The sequence below is a fragment of the Leuresthes tenuis genome, unplaced genomic scaffold (assembly GCF_036924035.1).
Source record: "Leuresthes tenuis unplaced genomic scaffold, fLeuTen1.0.hap1 SCAF_24, whole genome shotgun sequence".
Taxonomy (NCBI): Eukaryota; Metazoa; Chordata; class Actinopteri; order Atheriniformes; family Atherinopsidae; genus Leuresthes; species Leuresthes tenuis.
Genome location: NW_027325378.1, coordinates 20,140,789 through 20,156,171, shown reverse-complemented (window position 1 = coordinate 20,156,171; position 15,383 = coordinate 20,140,789). Strand labels below are relative to the sequence as shown.

Here is a 15,383-nt window from a genome sequence, read left to right as displayed (position 1 = left end):
ATGGCACATTTTGCATAAAATTTACAGCATAAAAACAAGTGAATTTTTTTTTTTTTAAATCAGTAAGGATGTTAGATTAGATTAGACCAAACTTTAGCTTAAGGGGGAACTTTAGAAGTGAGATGAATGACAAAAGATGTTTGTTTCTGCTCCATTTCGTCCACGGTTTGAGATTTGGTTCCTTTCTTTAGAAGAAAATGGTCATTCAGGAATTATTATTGACAGAAATTTGAATAGCCGTCCTCAGTTTTGTACACGTGTTACACGTTGTTTCTTGCCTATAAATGTCTGGTATGAATAATGTAACTGAAGCACCTCTTACTGTAAACATCAAAGTGCCTGATAAAACAAGCTGCATTTAGCTGCTTTTGTCTGTGAGCTCTTCTGTGGAGGAAAGACCTTCCTAAACACCGAATGGGACATCACAGCTGTGTTGCCACGGAAATAAGCTGCCTCCCTCTTCACTCTTCTGATCCTGTTTACTCCCAAGAATTCTCCTGTGCTTCTGTCCACCAAGACGAATGCTTTGGAAGCGCATTCACAGAGAAACTTAAGTGCAGTAAGAGTACTCTGGTGCACCCAGAAACAAATCACAATAATCACTTCAGATGAAGGATGTTCACTTGTTCCAGTTTAGTTTGCTTAGGTCTGAGACCTAAACACACACATGTAGGGGGAGATGTCTGGCACAACACCCAGGCAGCTCTTAGGCAACACGGCTGGTCCTGTCAAGGCCGAGGTAGTTGGTTCTCCTCCTGTGTAATTGTCAGCTTTTCACAGTATGCTTGACAAGCTCCAAATAATGGAGGAAACTGTTTTTCTGCCTCTTGAAGACATGCCATTCCACTGCTTCATGAGCTGGCACCAAGCTACCCACTCTCCCCCTTTTCTCAGCTTATTTATTCACTTTTTTTCTGTCTTTTTTTGTCACTTTCCTCTAGTGCCTCCTCCCTTTTTTTTTCCTTTTAAGGACCCAACAACAGCGTGCCATAATTCTCAACACCATCCAGCTTTGCTGCAGTAGATTTTTGTAGCTCCGAGATGTCCCAAAGCCAGCATTGGGGGACAAATAAATCTTCTTGGTTTTCACATTTAAGCAGGGCAAAGGCACTATTAATCGCACAGTTACCATCTGGGGCTTATAAAAAAAACTGCAGCATTAGTTTGAAGGAAATATGGAGACTTCTCATATTAATTGCTTTGTTTGTTACATGCAGTGTCACATAATGGATGTATCCCAGTCAAAGACTGACACTTAAAATGTCCCTGGTATTAAAATCTCATTGGTGAGGCCTTTTTTTCCCCACAAAGCCTGTTAATTGTTCTCAAATGTGACCTGTGATGGTGTTCTTTAATAAAGCCTGTCTGATTCAGACACATATAGACAACGTATGGCACAGGTCCATTGAAGAAAGAGACTCCGAAAGTATTCCGTCTCTCTCCCTCTTTTTTTTTTTAAATCTTTGATTTCTGCCAGTGGACACATGGATGTGTTCAACACTTAGTGTTGTTTCAGATTAAAGCGTTACCCCCATTTTGTTAATTTGAAAACTGGAACTCGGGAGACCACCAGCTTGTGGCCCTGGTTTCACTTTTTTCTCCCTTCTCTCCGGTTGTCACTGTAAAATGTAAACCAGCCGTCTAAGAAACACTAGGAGTGTTGCAGTAAGCCATTAGAGTTGGGAGTGGGGGTGAAACATTGTGATTCCAATCCAAGTTTGGAGATATTTTTCCACGATTTGCAATTGAACGGGTTTCACATTCTTTTGTCGCATTGTAATTATTTCCTGTGCCACAAAGCAGATGCTAAAATAATGCACGGTGGATGGTGTTGGTCTTGACTGATGAGAGACTGTTTGGAATTGGGTCTTAAACATTTCTGAATGGGAGGCATATGTATCTGTTAACATATGACAAGTCTGTTTTGGCCCTCTGCTTTTGTCTGAGACCGATGACATGAAGTCATTGATCTTCCTCAACGTCTTCTCTGCAACAGTTGGATTTATCTCCCCTTCGTGTTTATAAATCACACTACTGGTTGTTCATGAACACTGATTAGTCTGAACTATTCAAAGGAAAAGCACAAGGCCTCGACTGGGGCACAGCATCAATGCAACACCCACAATATGCTGGAGAAAAATGAGAAGCTCAGTCGAGAGTAAAGCAGAACTTGGCAGTTGTGACTGCAGGTGATAAAAGTTTAATAGTTTGTTTTGGAGCAGGTTGGAGTGTCTGACGGGTGCGAACCTCTCCCCTCTGACCTCCGGAAAGGAGCATGAGTGTGAGTCGGCCTCCTGACCCTTTCGAATCCAGCAGGGCTGTCCTCTCACGTTCCCTCCACGTGCCGCCCCCACTGCCTGTTTTACAGCGAGGATTTATAGTGTATGGCCAAATAAACGCAGAGACCTGATCTTAATTAGAGCTCCCAAATTCAATCACTTTCCAGCCGCTAACACTGGTGGCCAGCAGCAATGTTTCAAGAGACAAATTTAATAAGCGACAGTAAACCTCCGCTTTATGTCATTTAAGTATTTTAAGTGTGCTGCTGCAGAAACATAGGTTGTGTATTTTATTGAGCAATTACACAATAATATATACAAGAGCTGGCATGGCACTAATGCCGTTTTGCAGACTTCCAGGGTTGTTAGAATGTGGCTCTGCTCAGAACACTTTCTCTCCCAGCAGTGAGTCAGACAGTCTGGGTTTGAGGTAATCACTCCCTCTCTCTCTTTGTCTTTGTTCCCTCTCTTTCTCAGACACCAGCCGGGCCAAGAAAAACCATGAGACTGAAGGTGTGGAGTACCGTTTCATCTCCAAACATCTCTTCGAGACAGACATCCATAACAACAAGTAGGCAAACCTGTTACAGATGCAATCAAAACAGTTCATTGAAGAAGTGCCATAAATTCCACAAATACTTCCATAAATAAGACACTGGAAGACAAAGAAACACAGAAAGCACAAATGGTTACAACAGAGAAGATGCAACTAGTGATTTTTATTTTTTTTTTGGTCAGTGCCAGTATCTTGTTGGTAATAATTAGGACCAGTAATGGCACCAAGTATTTCAATCAGATATCACATCATCATCTGTCAATGTCTAACAAGAGCCTGTGATTTAATCATGTGAAATGTGAGTCTACATCATAATAAAAACAACAGTCCCACTCTGTTTGCTCTCTAAACCACTGGAGGCAGAGTGTAGCAGAGAGAGCAGCGGCAGCCTGAAAGTCCAACGCTTGCTTCCGCAGTTCAAACATGAGCTCCCGCTGTCGTCTGTGTGTCTCTGTAACTGAGTGTGAGCTGGTGATGACAGGCCCGGGCCCTTTGCTGGTAACAGATCTCCAGACAGTGGCCCCAAGGTCTCCAGTCTACTTCCTCCTTTACTTGGTCACTCTCTGATTCCAGCCACACCACGGCCCGCCTTGACATTTGTGGCCAACAAATTGAAATGGAAGTTGTAATCGTCATAAGAATGATTGATGCCTTTCTGCTGGTCTCACACGAGCTGGAGGAAAGGCTAAGAGACGCACTGTAGGGTGCATATTCAAAACATTCATGCACGCAAACACACATACAGTACATATGACAGGGAAGCATGTGCTGGTGAGTGCATATAGAGTGTCAGAGCTTGCAGAGAACGGGGGGGGGGGGGGGCTGTATATTTTGGCCATGTTGCGGTGTAGGTCAAGGCATGCAATGTTTTTCAGGGAGTCGGAGGGGTGAGTGACAGAGCTGTGATGTGGGGTGGATGCATGGTACACTCCACACTGAAATTACAAGGCAGCACAGAGGAGGAGGAGTGAGATGAACTTGTTTGCGTTATGCCTCATTGCACGCAGCAGAAACAATGCTCTCAGCACAGAAATAAGAGGCCACAACAACATGTGCTCAGCTTGAACAGTTTTCCCAAGGGAAGCCCTGTTTCTTGTAAATATGGCAAATATCCATTCTCTCAATATAGCTAACCCTGTGCTGGCATGCGTCACTATAATCTATATACCTTTCCTTGTGTTTTTTTTTTTTTTTTGAACACCAGCTACTGTAAGCTTTTAAATGAATTTCCCATAACTGTATATGAGGTTTGTTTGAGACTTAAACCTCCCTTTAAGAAAGAATTAGAAAAAAAGCTGAGTAAAACTTTCTTACATGGGCAATTACCATAAAACTTTCTTTTTACATGGCATCAGTCACACAGAGGCAGTCATTCTGTCTGACCCTCGTCATGAGCAGACTGAGCATACCACGCCGTTCCATTAGTTTCACATTCTTTCCACGTTGTTACTCTCTTCTCTCTTTTTTTTTTCTTCTCTTACTTGTTTCCAGCCTAAAATGCTCTGGTAGTGGCTTTGTGTGACAGGGAGAAGATTATTTGGTGGAAAAGTGTTTCTTTGCTTGTACCCAAACCGGTTGCTTGCCGAGCTGAAATCCTTTTGGATTAAAGCAGGATGGGTTTTGGTATTTACTTTGTGGTCTCACTGGACGAAACAGGTGGTACTGATTGAATCACTGGCATAAGAGCTTATGTGCCGGTGTGTATATATAAAAAAATAAACTGACTCGGCCTATAAAGGACATATCTCAGGTGCGTGCTGAAAACAGTAGACCAGATTAGCACAAAGATTTTAATATTTCTCCCATAAGAAGCCAATTGCATTCAATTTATGTAAATTCTGGAAAAGCATTTCAAAAGAAGAGAGAGCTCAGCTACCCACTTATCACCCCTTTTGTCATCTCAGGTTCATTGAGTATGGTGAGTACAAAGGGAATTACTACGGGACAAGCCTGGACTCGATACGCTCCATCATCTCCAAGAACAAAGTTTGCCTGCTGGATGTCCAGCCTCATGTGAGTGACACAAACCCTTCATCTGCATCCCATTATTTCCTGCTATCCCTCACCTCCCTGTATTTTTTAGTGCTGTGGTACCTCCATCTCCCTCTTCATCGGCTTTCCCAGAGGCCTTTGCCGTTTTCCCAAGTTACTGAAGCAGCTTTGCGAAGGTGTTATTTTCAAGGACAAATTGCAGCTAATTTCCTGCATTTGAAGACTTCCTTTTTGGCTCATGTGTCTCGGGTCCAGACCCTCCACAGATGGTCAGCTCGAACCCGGGCCCTGACAAACCTGTGAGCGTGGTCGTCATCAAACAAGTGTTCGACCCACGAGTTTATTTTTGTTTAGTGAATAATGATAGAAAAGTGAAAATCTGCCATTAGACCCATTAGCCCGGCAGGGTTTCAAACCAAACCAATTTGACCAGTTAAAGCCGAAGGAATCACACGCCTGGAGCCGTGGATCAGATCAGTGGCTATGTTACAGCATGTTATTGCTCCTCAGCTCATTTACGGGCGACTGATAAAAGTCATGGTCAACACTTCTTAATGATTCTTCTGCCTCCACATCTTTGGGTTTTATTAACTCTTTTGGCAGTAGGCTTGGACCCACTTATAAGACACTAGAAACCCTGATTGCGGTGCCAGTACAAGAACATCTCTGACTCCAACACTGACCTCTGGAGGCTCAGACCACTGCAGCTATTTTATGCTTTAGGTTTGTCCCAAGAGAGACGGGACAATAGATGCAGGCATATGTGGACAGAAGTCTATCCCCCACAGTCTAAGATTCATAAATTGTATAAGGGTTTTGCATGAATTAGGAATCCGTTTTATATGGAGATTCTTTTTTCCTAGGTCCTATAACTATCTCTGCCATGCAACCATTTGGCAGTGCTCTCAAACTAAAATGATGTACTTGGCATTCTTTGTCTTCCTAAGAGAAGAAATAAGATAATAAATCTCCCTCCTTCTCTCAGACCTTAAAGCATCTGCGGACAGCCGAGTTCAAACCTTTTGTTGTGTTTGTGAAGCCTCCGACGATCGACAGATTGAGGGAAACCAGAAAGAACGCCCAAATCATATCGGGCAAAGATGACAAGGGATCTGCCAGGGCATTTACGGTAAGAGACCAAGAATCCCTGTGTAGAATGTTTAATCACTCACTCCCGTAACAACAGGGAGCTGCAGGTCTACATGTAGTAAAAAGGGATATGACCTCAATGCGTGCAAGAATGGGTTAACCTGAAGGGTGTAGCTGAGATGTCACACTGTAAAAAAACACATTACAGATCAGCAGCACAACAACAGAAACACTATCTGTGTACAGTCTGCATGCGAGGGATGAGCTCATTCTTTACACACCTTTATCCTGGCCCAGCGGGGACACACGTGAAACCAATTAGCCGGTGTGCTGGGAAGTTGATGGGTGTGGGAGGAGAGAAAGTTCAGCGTTGGGGTGGATGATGGTTTTCACAGCACCGTCAGGCCCAGGGCAGTCTTACCCCTTTGCGTGTCTCACTCACCTTTGACAACATAAAGCTGACATCCCAGTGAGCGGAGCGGGAGGCTGCCAAAGACACGAAGACTGATTGACGGCAGTCTGGAACTGGAAAGGAGGCGATGGGGTGCAAAGGAGGGACTGTAGATGCCAGACAAAGTGTAACTCTTGGTAAAGCTGGAGTGGTATTTATAGTTGAGATACACAGCTTCTTGTTCTCGAGAACACATACTTTCAGAATAATTTCATAACGATAATCCCCATTTCTGTTGCAATTTTCAAACACTTCCTTCTACTTGTTTAAGATCACGTTTTTTCCACCACATGAGTAAACATTGTGTTTGTACAGAGCCGATGACCCCAAACACAGGCAGTGAGGCATATCATTCATAATAGATTTATTCCGAGTAATAACAATTCAAATTATTTCACACTATATTACTCCATCTGTGTCATTGTGAGTTAAAATAGCAGCAGCAGTGTGAGTGACAACAAACTGTATTTTGAGCACAATGGACTTTCAGAGTGGGGTAGATGTCAGCCTATCTTAGCAATCCCTGCAGATGTTGGTCCGAGTCTCTGGCCCCAACACGATGGAAAAATACCTGCTGAAGCAGCTTGGAACAGCAGCTTGAAGTTGAAAGCAGCTGATAACAGTAGTTGTGAGAGACAAATGAAATGCTAACAATCGATTGCTGTCCTCCTATTAATTATTATCACGTCCTGTAAACTGAGTAAGTCGCCACATATAAGGTAGGATGGACTTTGAAAGGGAAGCTGTTGTTGGGTGAGTAGTCTCAGACGAACTCGATCCCCAGCCAGCTGCATTTCTCCTGGACAGATACGGGTCTGCTTAAATGCTAGAACCTGAAACACAGTAGTGTCATTGTTTCCACACAGCAGACAGACTTAAACCCTATTGTTTGTGACAATTAGAGGAGAAACTTTCTATAGAAGCAAGCAAAACAGTCTGATGATCATAATGTAACGCATAATCCAAGATTCGATTAAATTCAATCTGAGTGGGGGGAAAAAAGAACCTTTTTGGTTTCTGACTTTTTTAATTAGAGGACAGATGTGTTTTATTAGAACAATAAAGCAGATGTCCTGCTGAGGATGTGCTGTGTGATGGTTTTAAAAGATGATACCTGGGGCTGACGCATGCTGCCACTGAAGTGCTGAAAGGTTTTACCGTCCCACAAGGTGAATTTCCCTCACTTGTCAGATTTTACAACAAAAGACACACTGTAAAGTTACAAAATAAAAAATAAAAATTTTTCTGCTTGTTGTGACTCCGGCTCTGTTGACGTAGTGATAGAAAGCAGTTTGAGAAGAGGCAGAATGTCCTTAGCGGAGGAGGGAAGATGAAACGGCGTCTTAAGCCATTCAAAGCACGATCCACACGTGCAGTAACACACACCCTCATGAAATGCTTTTTGGGCCTTTGAGAGGAATCTGAGATGACAGTTGGGATGCCACTTTAAACAATACATGGTAAATATACATTATAGCAGTTTGACACATTTATTTCTTATTATAAACTCAGTGTTCTGCACTGCAGTATTCTATTAATGATGATCAATGTTGTTAAACCACGAGTTCACTCACTGTCTGGAATCGTCAGTGAAACTCCTGAAAAGTCATTAAATCAGGGAAACTTAGAAGTTTTTGTTTCCGAAGGAAAGGAAAACCTTGATGTCTGCCGATAATGAGAAAATAATTAAGGGCACGTTCTCAACTGAGTCGATAATAAATAAGTGATAAAGTTTCAACAGTAAAAATGACAGAACAGACAGAAGTAAATTTGCTCCACACTGGAAAGGAGTGGCCTGGTATTGGACTGAAAACTGGTTCTACTCCAGCCCTGCTTGAGTTTCAGTTTGAGCTGAGAAACATCAATCGTCAATCAAAGCCTCATATTGTGCAATCAGAATGGCCTTTTATCTGTGCTGGAAGCAAGTACTTAAACAGGCAAAAGACGCTACATCATTTCATGTAGAAATCAGCGATATAATTGCAGCGGTGATGAATAGGTCCCAGGTGTTTTCCCCTTGTGTTTTGCACTCCCCACGTGGCTCCAGCTCAAACTGCCTACTTAGGAGAGTGATCAGCTCAAATCAGGAGATGCCGAGGAATATCCACTTCCTCCCACTCCCCCAGTTTTCCATCTGCCATCTTGACTTTCTTAGTCTCATCTCTCTTTCATTTCATCCAAAATTTTCCTTCTTATTTTCTTCTTTCAGTTCCTGACTCTCACTGTATCTTTCAGCCCGAAGCAGCTTCCTGCTGTGAAATCTTTTAGTTTAGTTTTTTTTTACCTGGAAAGCCCTCGCTCGAGACAGACACACTCTTGGACACGAAAACACATCGCATGTAGTATCCTGGGCTCATTAAGGATCCGTCACAGGGGTTGCCTTCCTGGCACTGGGCGCAGTGGTCATCAGCCACTCATGAGCCAGCAAGGGAAGTCCTGTGGCAGCTTCGATGCAGACAACAGCACTGCGGAGGAACAGATTGCTCCCCGAGACATGGTCTAATGTCTTCCCTCTGTCATTCTCCAGTGCAAAAACTGATAAAACATCACTCGAAACAATAGAGCATGAGAATGGCATCAGTTGGTGTACGTAAGGTTGATCCATGCCAGACATCTGGGCAGAAACAGCAGACAGGGCTTTTGCTGACTGTCACAGCAAGTGAGTGCTTATATTTAGCTCCGCAGCTAATCCATTATGAAGCGGAAAACCACCAGAAACATTCTGAAGTAACTCCTGGCTTGAAGAAGCGTCTCTAAAAAGTGAAGCGTTTAGCAGTTTGAAAGTTGCTGGAGACGGTGTTTATGTGCGTGCACGTTGCATGCACGCTCAGCCTGATCCTGCATGTTTGTGTCAGAGAGAGAGAGCGTACTGGGTGAGTGTGTGTGTGTTTCGGAGCATGAATGTGCATCTGTGTCCGTTTATAATTGTCTGTTTGGCATGGTGGTTCCCTATAAAACCATATCGGTCCAGAAATCTAAAGCTGGCTGTTCTGAGTAAAAACAGAAGGCTAAATCAGTGCAGCCACGTTAGCCCTGCTGCTGCACTGAGGGCAGGATCAGCCAGAGCCCACACATGTGACGCCAGGAAGCCTCAGAGGGACCACCGGAGAGAGATACCTGGGCTCTTTAGGAACGCTCTATGAATGCAGAGAGCAATATTTACTCCTGGACTGCTAAAAATATGTTTTTTTGCTGTTCCTCACAGTAAGCGTGTTGTTTTCATCTTCACACTCGAAGACTTGGAAAACGTTCCATCTGCTCGATTAGTAAACAATGGATGCGCTTTTCCTGTGAAACATGCTTGATTTGTTCATGAATGTCTGGCTTATACCTGACACCACATGTTCCCCAAATCTCTGGTTCTCAGTGAAAGGGCTTCTCCTCAGAGACAGCTCTCCCACATTCTGAAATGATTTCAAACTGTTGTGAGTTATGATGGATATAATAGGTGTTATAATAGATTGATCTGCAGAAATGTTTGGATAGGTGTCTTTTTCTTATTTGAGGTTGTACAATAAAACATTTCCCCCCTTTAGGGATGTTGCTAGTACTTTAATACACCTGTATTAAACCCCAACAATGAACTCTAAGTTTGTAAAGACATTTGGGTAGCGGTTGTGATACTTAATACCACTCGGTATTGTTTTTTTTATTATTATTATTATGATTACTATTCTCATGGATAATATAGGGATGTTAAGTGAACCGGTGGACTGTTGACTGATAATATATTGTAGACTTTTATGGACGGGCCACCACTACCTGAGGTTCTGAACAGAAATAGAATTCTTTTCCATCCACTCTGACCAAGTTGCATCACTGTGACGACCATCTTCTGTGCAGAGCCATGAGCGGCAGCACCGGCTAACTGCTGACTGCTCGGGCCATTAGTGGTTTCTTTCTGGAAAGCACAAAGCCTCATGTGACTTCTCTGTTTGTCATTAATATACTGTTGCGTTCACTGTTGCACTTATGTTTTGTTTTAACTTCCATAGTTGTGGTTTGGTGATGTTGTTTCCAGTGTTTCGTGGTGGAGAGCAGTTTTAAGAAACATATTACGAGGACTGAGGTTCCTGTGGCCATTAGTGAGGAAAAACTTGGCTTTTACTTACCTTTCAGCATTTTTAATGTCATTAAAAGTTTTCAGTCCTGGTTGGTACATCTCATCTCAGCTTATAGGTTGTGGTCAGATCTAAAGCTGAGCTCAAGTGGTCTGAAGTTCCAAACTCAGTGGAATCTCAGGTGGATTTCGGTGTTTCATTGAAACCTCATATGGCGCTGCATCGTTACTTCAGACAGTTGTGAGTCACAGTTTGTGGAGCATATCCCTAAATATGAAGGCTTCTTCTATCCTGAGACACAACCCAACAGCGTGCTATACTGAAGCTCAGACTTTATCAATCGTTTATTTTTTCATCTTTGGGCTTGAGGTCAAGTCAAAGGTTAACTGGTTTTTGAAGTCAAAGCTGTGTTACAAGTTAGATTCAGGACCTTTGGAGCTTCTTGTTTAGGCAAATCCCAAACTACCTGATCATCGTGTCCAGACTTCTGCCCGTGAGAAAAACTTCAGCAGACCTCAAACCAGACCTATTGGCATTTTTCTCCAGTAGATTCAGTCAGCCGTTTCACACTGCCTGAGCTGAGCGTTGTCCACAAGCTGTCATTTCCATATCAACACAAAATGCAGATTGACAAAAATGAGTGCTTTTCGCCTCTGTCTTTTTGTAAAATAGGGTCATGTTTGGTGCTCGGCTTATTTTGAGCTATATTTTGTTTTGTTTTCTGAATTGGATAACCTTGTGTATTCAGCAGAGGGAATAATGAAAATTCCTTGAGGTTTAAGCACATTCTCCTACTGCCAGGTCTCATATGTGGATACCATGTCTCAGGGAGGTTATAACAGGCTTTGCACAGGCCACTTTATGTTTATTTGCACAATCAAAGCCATGTAATTTGTGTGTACAGTATATTTAAAACCTGACTGCAACGAACAGATTTTCATATTTACTGTTTTTCACCTCCACTTTCTTTGTCTCTCCCCTTCGCTCTCTCACACTCTTCAGGAGGAGGACTTTCAGGAGATGGTGAGCACTGCCCAGATGATAGAAAGTCAGTACGGCCATCTGTTTGAGAAGGTCATAGTCAACGATGACCTCTCGTCGGCCTTCAGCGAGTTGCATTTGGCACTAAAGATGGTGGAAACGGAAACTCACTGGATTCCAGTCAGCTGGACACACTCCTGAGACCCACACTGACTGTAAAAGAGGGAAAGTGAAGGGCTTCAACAAAGATTTGAGTTTTTCTTAGTATTATTATATTTTCTTATATCTCTACTGTGGCTAGTGCTGGGTATAAGAGGGGGGGGGGGGGGGGAGGGGGGTTCTTGGGCAGCACACTGAATGGCACATGACCCTAAGTGGTTTTGGGCTTGAGTACATATATGGTAGAGAAAGCACTGCATAGATAAAAACAGAAAACACTGTGTAGACTAAAATGTGCTGTTTTAATGAATGTGAGGACAGATATACGTGGCTTGTTGTGTAAAAACGCTAAAAACGTCTGTTTGCCAATAAAACTAGACTCTGTAAGCTGCTGTTTCACCATATCTGAACAGGCTGAAAATAGGTTTATGCTTAGGTTCGGGTTGGATTTGGACCTCAGCTGCGATCTGGATGTAGACACTCAGGTCTGACCGGGCTCGACAGCTTTGCTGCTAAAAGCCTACGTGCAGAGCTCTGAACATTGATCTGGGGTTCAGTCTGGGTCACGCTACCATGGCCACGAGTCATAGCACCAGCGATTCTACCGTCATAATCAACCAGGACTTCATCTTTAGTGTTTTGAGACATCAGACCTGTAGAAACCAAAGGGACCGATGTTTTCCGTCTTGGTGGATAACTTACATCTGTAAAAGAACCCTGACTTTGAGGGAAAAACGGGGAGAAAAGAACATACGTGACTTCTGCCATTTTTTATTCTTGTTTAAAAATGCTTCCATGACCATTAATCAAAATACAACACTGCCAGGTACACTCTCAATAAGGGCAATAAGAGTTATTTTATTTTAAAGAAAATAATATATTTTTAAATGTGTTCCACTAGTTTTTTGGAAACATTTTATATCCAAATCTGGACTTTGAGGGCAACCTGATCTCTTTCATTGAAGTGATTTAATTTAGTTGCCCCAACCCGGTGTCCCCCTCCAGAGCACATACAGAGTTGTTTTATTTAGGTGTCGTATATTTCATTTGGGAACACTTTGAAAAGCCACCCCTTCACAGAAGGTGCCCAGCACAACAACTTTGCCATTTACAGTCCCAGAACTGGACTCTCTTGGCTGTCTGGAAGAAGAAAGTGTTCAGCAATGTGTTTTATAAGAGGGGAGAGTGGCTTCAGCAAGGCTGCCTGTAGCGGCTCTATAGCACACCTCCAGGATTTTCAACTTAAGTAATCACTCTTGACATTATGAGCAGTAAAAAATAGAAGTCATCCCGTCTAACTTTCTCCTGCTTTGTGTTTTTATTTTTCATTTTATTTTAAATTATTTTAAAGCTTTTATCATGGAGATACTTCCGTCTTTGGTCCAGCTGAGATGAGATCACTTTTGTGTCTATAGATTATGTTTGACCTTTGAGTCACAACACGATTCGTACAAGCCTGTCACTGCTGCACTTCTGTTTGTGATTTAATTCACTGAACAAGAACAATTAGCTTTGTTAACTTCATGCAATGCCATGCCATTTTTTTTCCCAGTTTGTATGCTAAGCTAAGCTAAGCTAATTGTCTCCTAGCTTTAGCTGCACAACTAGCATACTGGAGTGTTGTTGGCTTACAACTTGCTAACTCTCAGCAATAACACAGATAAGCATATTATGAATAATGTTGAAACTATTCCTGTAACTGTGCTTCTAGGCTCAGGTTGGCTTCTTGTGTGTTCATGTAATAATTTCCACCAACTGTGATATCCGCAGCCTGGATCTCTGATTTTTAATGTTAATGTTTTTAGCTTTTCATAAACGATAGCAGCTAAAAGGGACTGGTGCTCCTGTTCTTTGCCGCTTTATTTTTTATTTTTTCATTTAGATTTCCCGTTCAGTTTTTACTAATTAAATCATCCTTCTGTCAGCTGTTGTATTGATCAGAATCAGATTTGTACAGTCTACAGAAAATATTTTTTAATTTCTTTTCTGTAAATGATACGTTGTTTACGAGGCTACATTTTGTATTAAAGAAAATCCAACTAAACTTTTCAAAGTCGTCCTTGATTTATGTGCTTAACTGAGCGACGGTTGAGAGAAACGATGTGTGGGGTGGAATGGTGGTAGAAAAGTGGTCCAGCTTGTGGGGAACTCGTGCCCTTGAGTGACATTCAATCTATCCTGCTCAGATTCGGAAAGAATGCTGCTGTGAACACGGTCAGTCTTGTAAATGACAGCTCAAGGGAGCAAAAAAAAAAAAGAATTGTCTGAATAATTTTTACTCACTCGCACACAATTCCAACTGAATTTGAAGCATTTTATCTACAAAGCATTCTGTTTTTTATTAATTGTGTATTGTTACTTGGTATTCTTGCTCACTGGGCCTTGGCCTCTACAGTCTGATTTGTCACCTCTAGTACACAGTGGTGAATGGGAATGTACATCACCTTTCAATTCTAAGGTTTTACTAAGTCAAAATTTAATTATTTAATTCTAAGTCAAAACTTTGGGAAAAATCTGGTTCTTTGTCTAAAAATGACTTGAGTACAATCTCAAATGAGCAAAAATGACATTTATTAACAAACATTATTGGAAAAACTTGAGCACACCATTAATGCTTCCACATAAATTAAAAGGGCAGGTAGCAGCCGGGTGCTGCTAGCACTGGTTTAATTGACTAGCAGCACGACCTCTGAAAGTTTTCGAGTATCTCTGGCCGAGACCTGTGATCATAATCTTTGCCCACGTCCAACTCGACTGACCCGGGTTTATTGGACATGGATATGATATGAACTACTTGGATGAGTTGTATCTCAGACTCTACAGGTCTGAGTTAGCATGTAAATGTTTATGACATTACAATTGCAAAAGAATTGAAATAAAAAAAAAAAAATGTACAGGAAACCAAGAGCAAAGAAACAACAACATGGCAGCATTTATTAGGTTTGCAAAGTTGCAGCTGAGTAAACCGCAGGACTCCTGGAACAATGGCCTTTGGGTAGAGAAGAACACATCACCTGGGCACGTTACAGCCACTGAGTCGACCGTGAACTCCCCCCGTGTACAAAAGTGCTGTAGAGTCAAATGTGAAGCAATTCATCCGACTGCTGAGGCTTGACCGAAATTGGGTCATGCAACAGGACAATAAACCAAAATAGACCAGCAAACCTTTAACAGAAAGAAAAAGAAAAGAATCGAGGCGCAACAATGACCCAGTCCAAGACTCAACTTGATTGAAATGAACCATGAGAGAGCTGCGCACAAGACTCAATCATCTGAGGAGAATGTTGGCCAGAAATCCTCCACAGCAGTCTGACAGACTGATAATGTCATACAAAGAAATGACGACTTAGTTTTTATCGTTAAATGTGCAAGTATACCTTGTTTTTTTGGCTCTGCTTCTGCTTTTTTGCTCAGTTTTTGTGAAATAAATGACATGGTGTAAACTGTGTTTTTCTCAATTAAGGTTTTATTTACCACATTGTAAGACCTGATGGGGACCAAATCATTTTTTTTATTAGATCCTGTAACATTGAACCACATAACTGACAAAGACTTTCTTTCTCACACGGCTGTGCGTATGCGGAACATATTGGATTTAATTTTTTTTCTCTTAAGCCAAATCTGGTCCATATAGAACATATTTTCCACAGTTTTCAAAGTGTTTTTCTATAACCTACGCTGATGTATACACTTGTAGATTGGTGCATTGAGCAATAAAAAGTCTAACTTTTAAAAAAATTTATATATTTTTTATGGAAATATGTACTCTTTTTCTTAATGAGGAATGATTGTGATCTAGTTTGACCTTTAACAGA

The 15,383-nt window shown here is 41.9% G+C and overlaps 1 protein-coding gene across 2 annotated transcripts in view; it reads left to right on the top strand.

Annotated features, from left to right (window-relative positions):
- mpp7a (MAGUK p55 scaffold protein 7a) overlaps positions 1-11,733 on the top strand; it is a 114,712-nt gene extending 102,979 nt beyond the window's left edge. Inside the window, exons 17-20 of one of the 2 annotated variants that reach the window (XM_072378194.1) lie at positions 2,757-2,850; positions 4,740-4,848; positions 5,813-5,956; positions 11,431-11,733. In XM_072378194.1, coding sequence (XP_072234295.1) covers positions 2,757-2,850; positions 4,740-4,848; positions 5,813-5,956; positions 11,431-11,610 — 527 coding nt within the window. In that variant the 3' untranslated portion in view covers positions 11,611-11,733. The remainder of the gene's footprint in view (positions 1-2,756; positions 2,851-4,739; positions 4,849-5,812; positions 5,957-11,430) is intronic. The other variant, XM_072378195.1, reaches the window with a different exon arrangement.
- Positions 11,734-15,383: the final 3,650 nt, after the last annotated feature.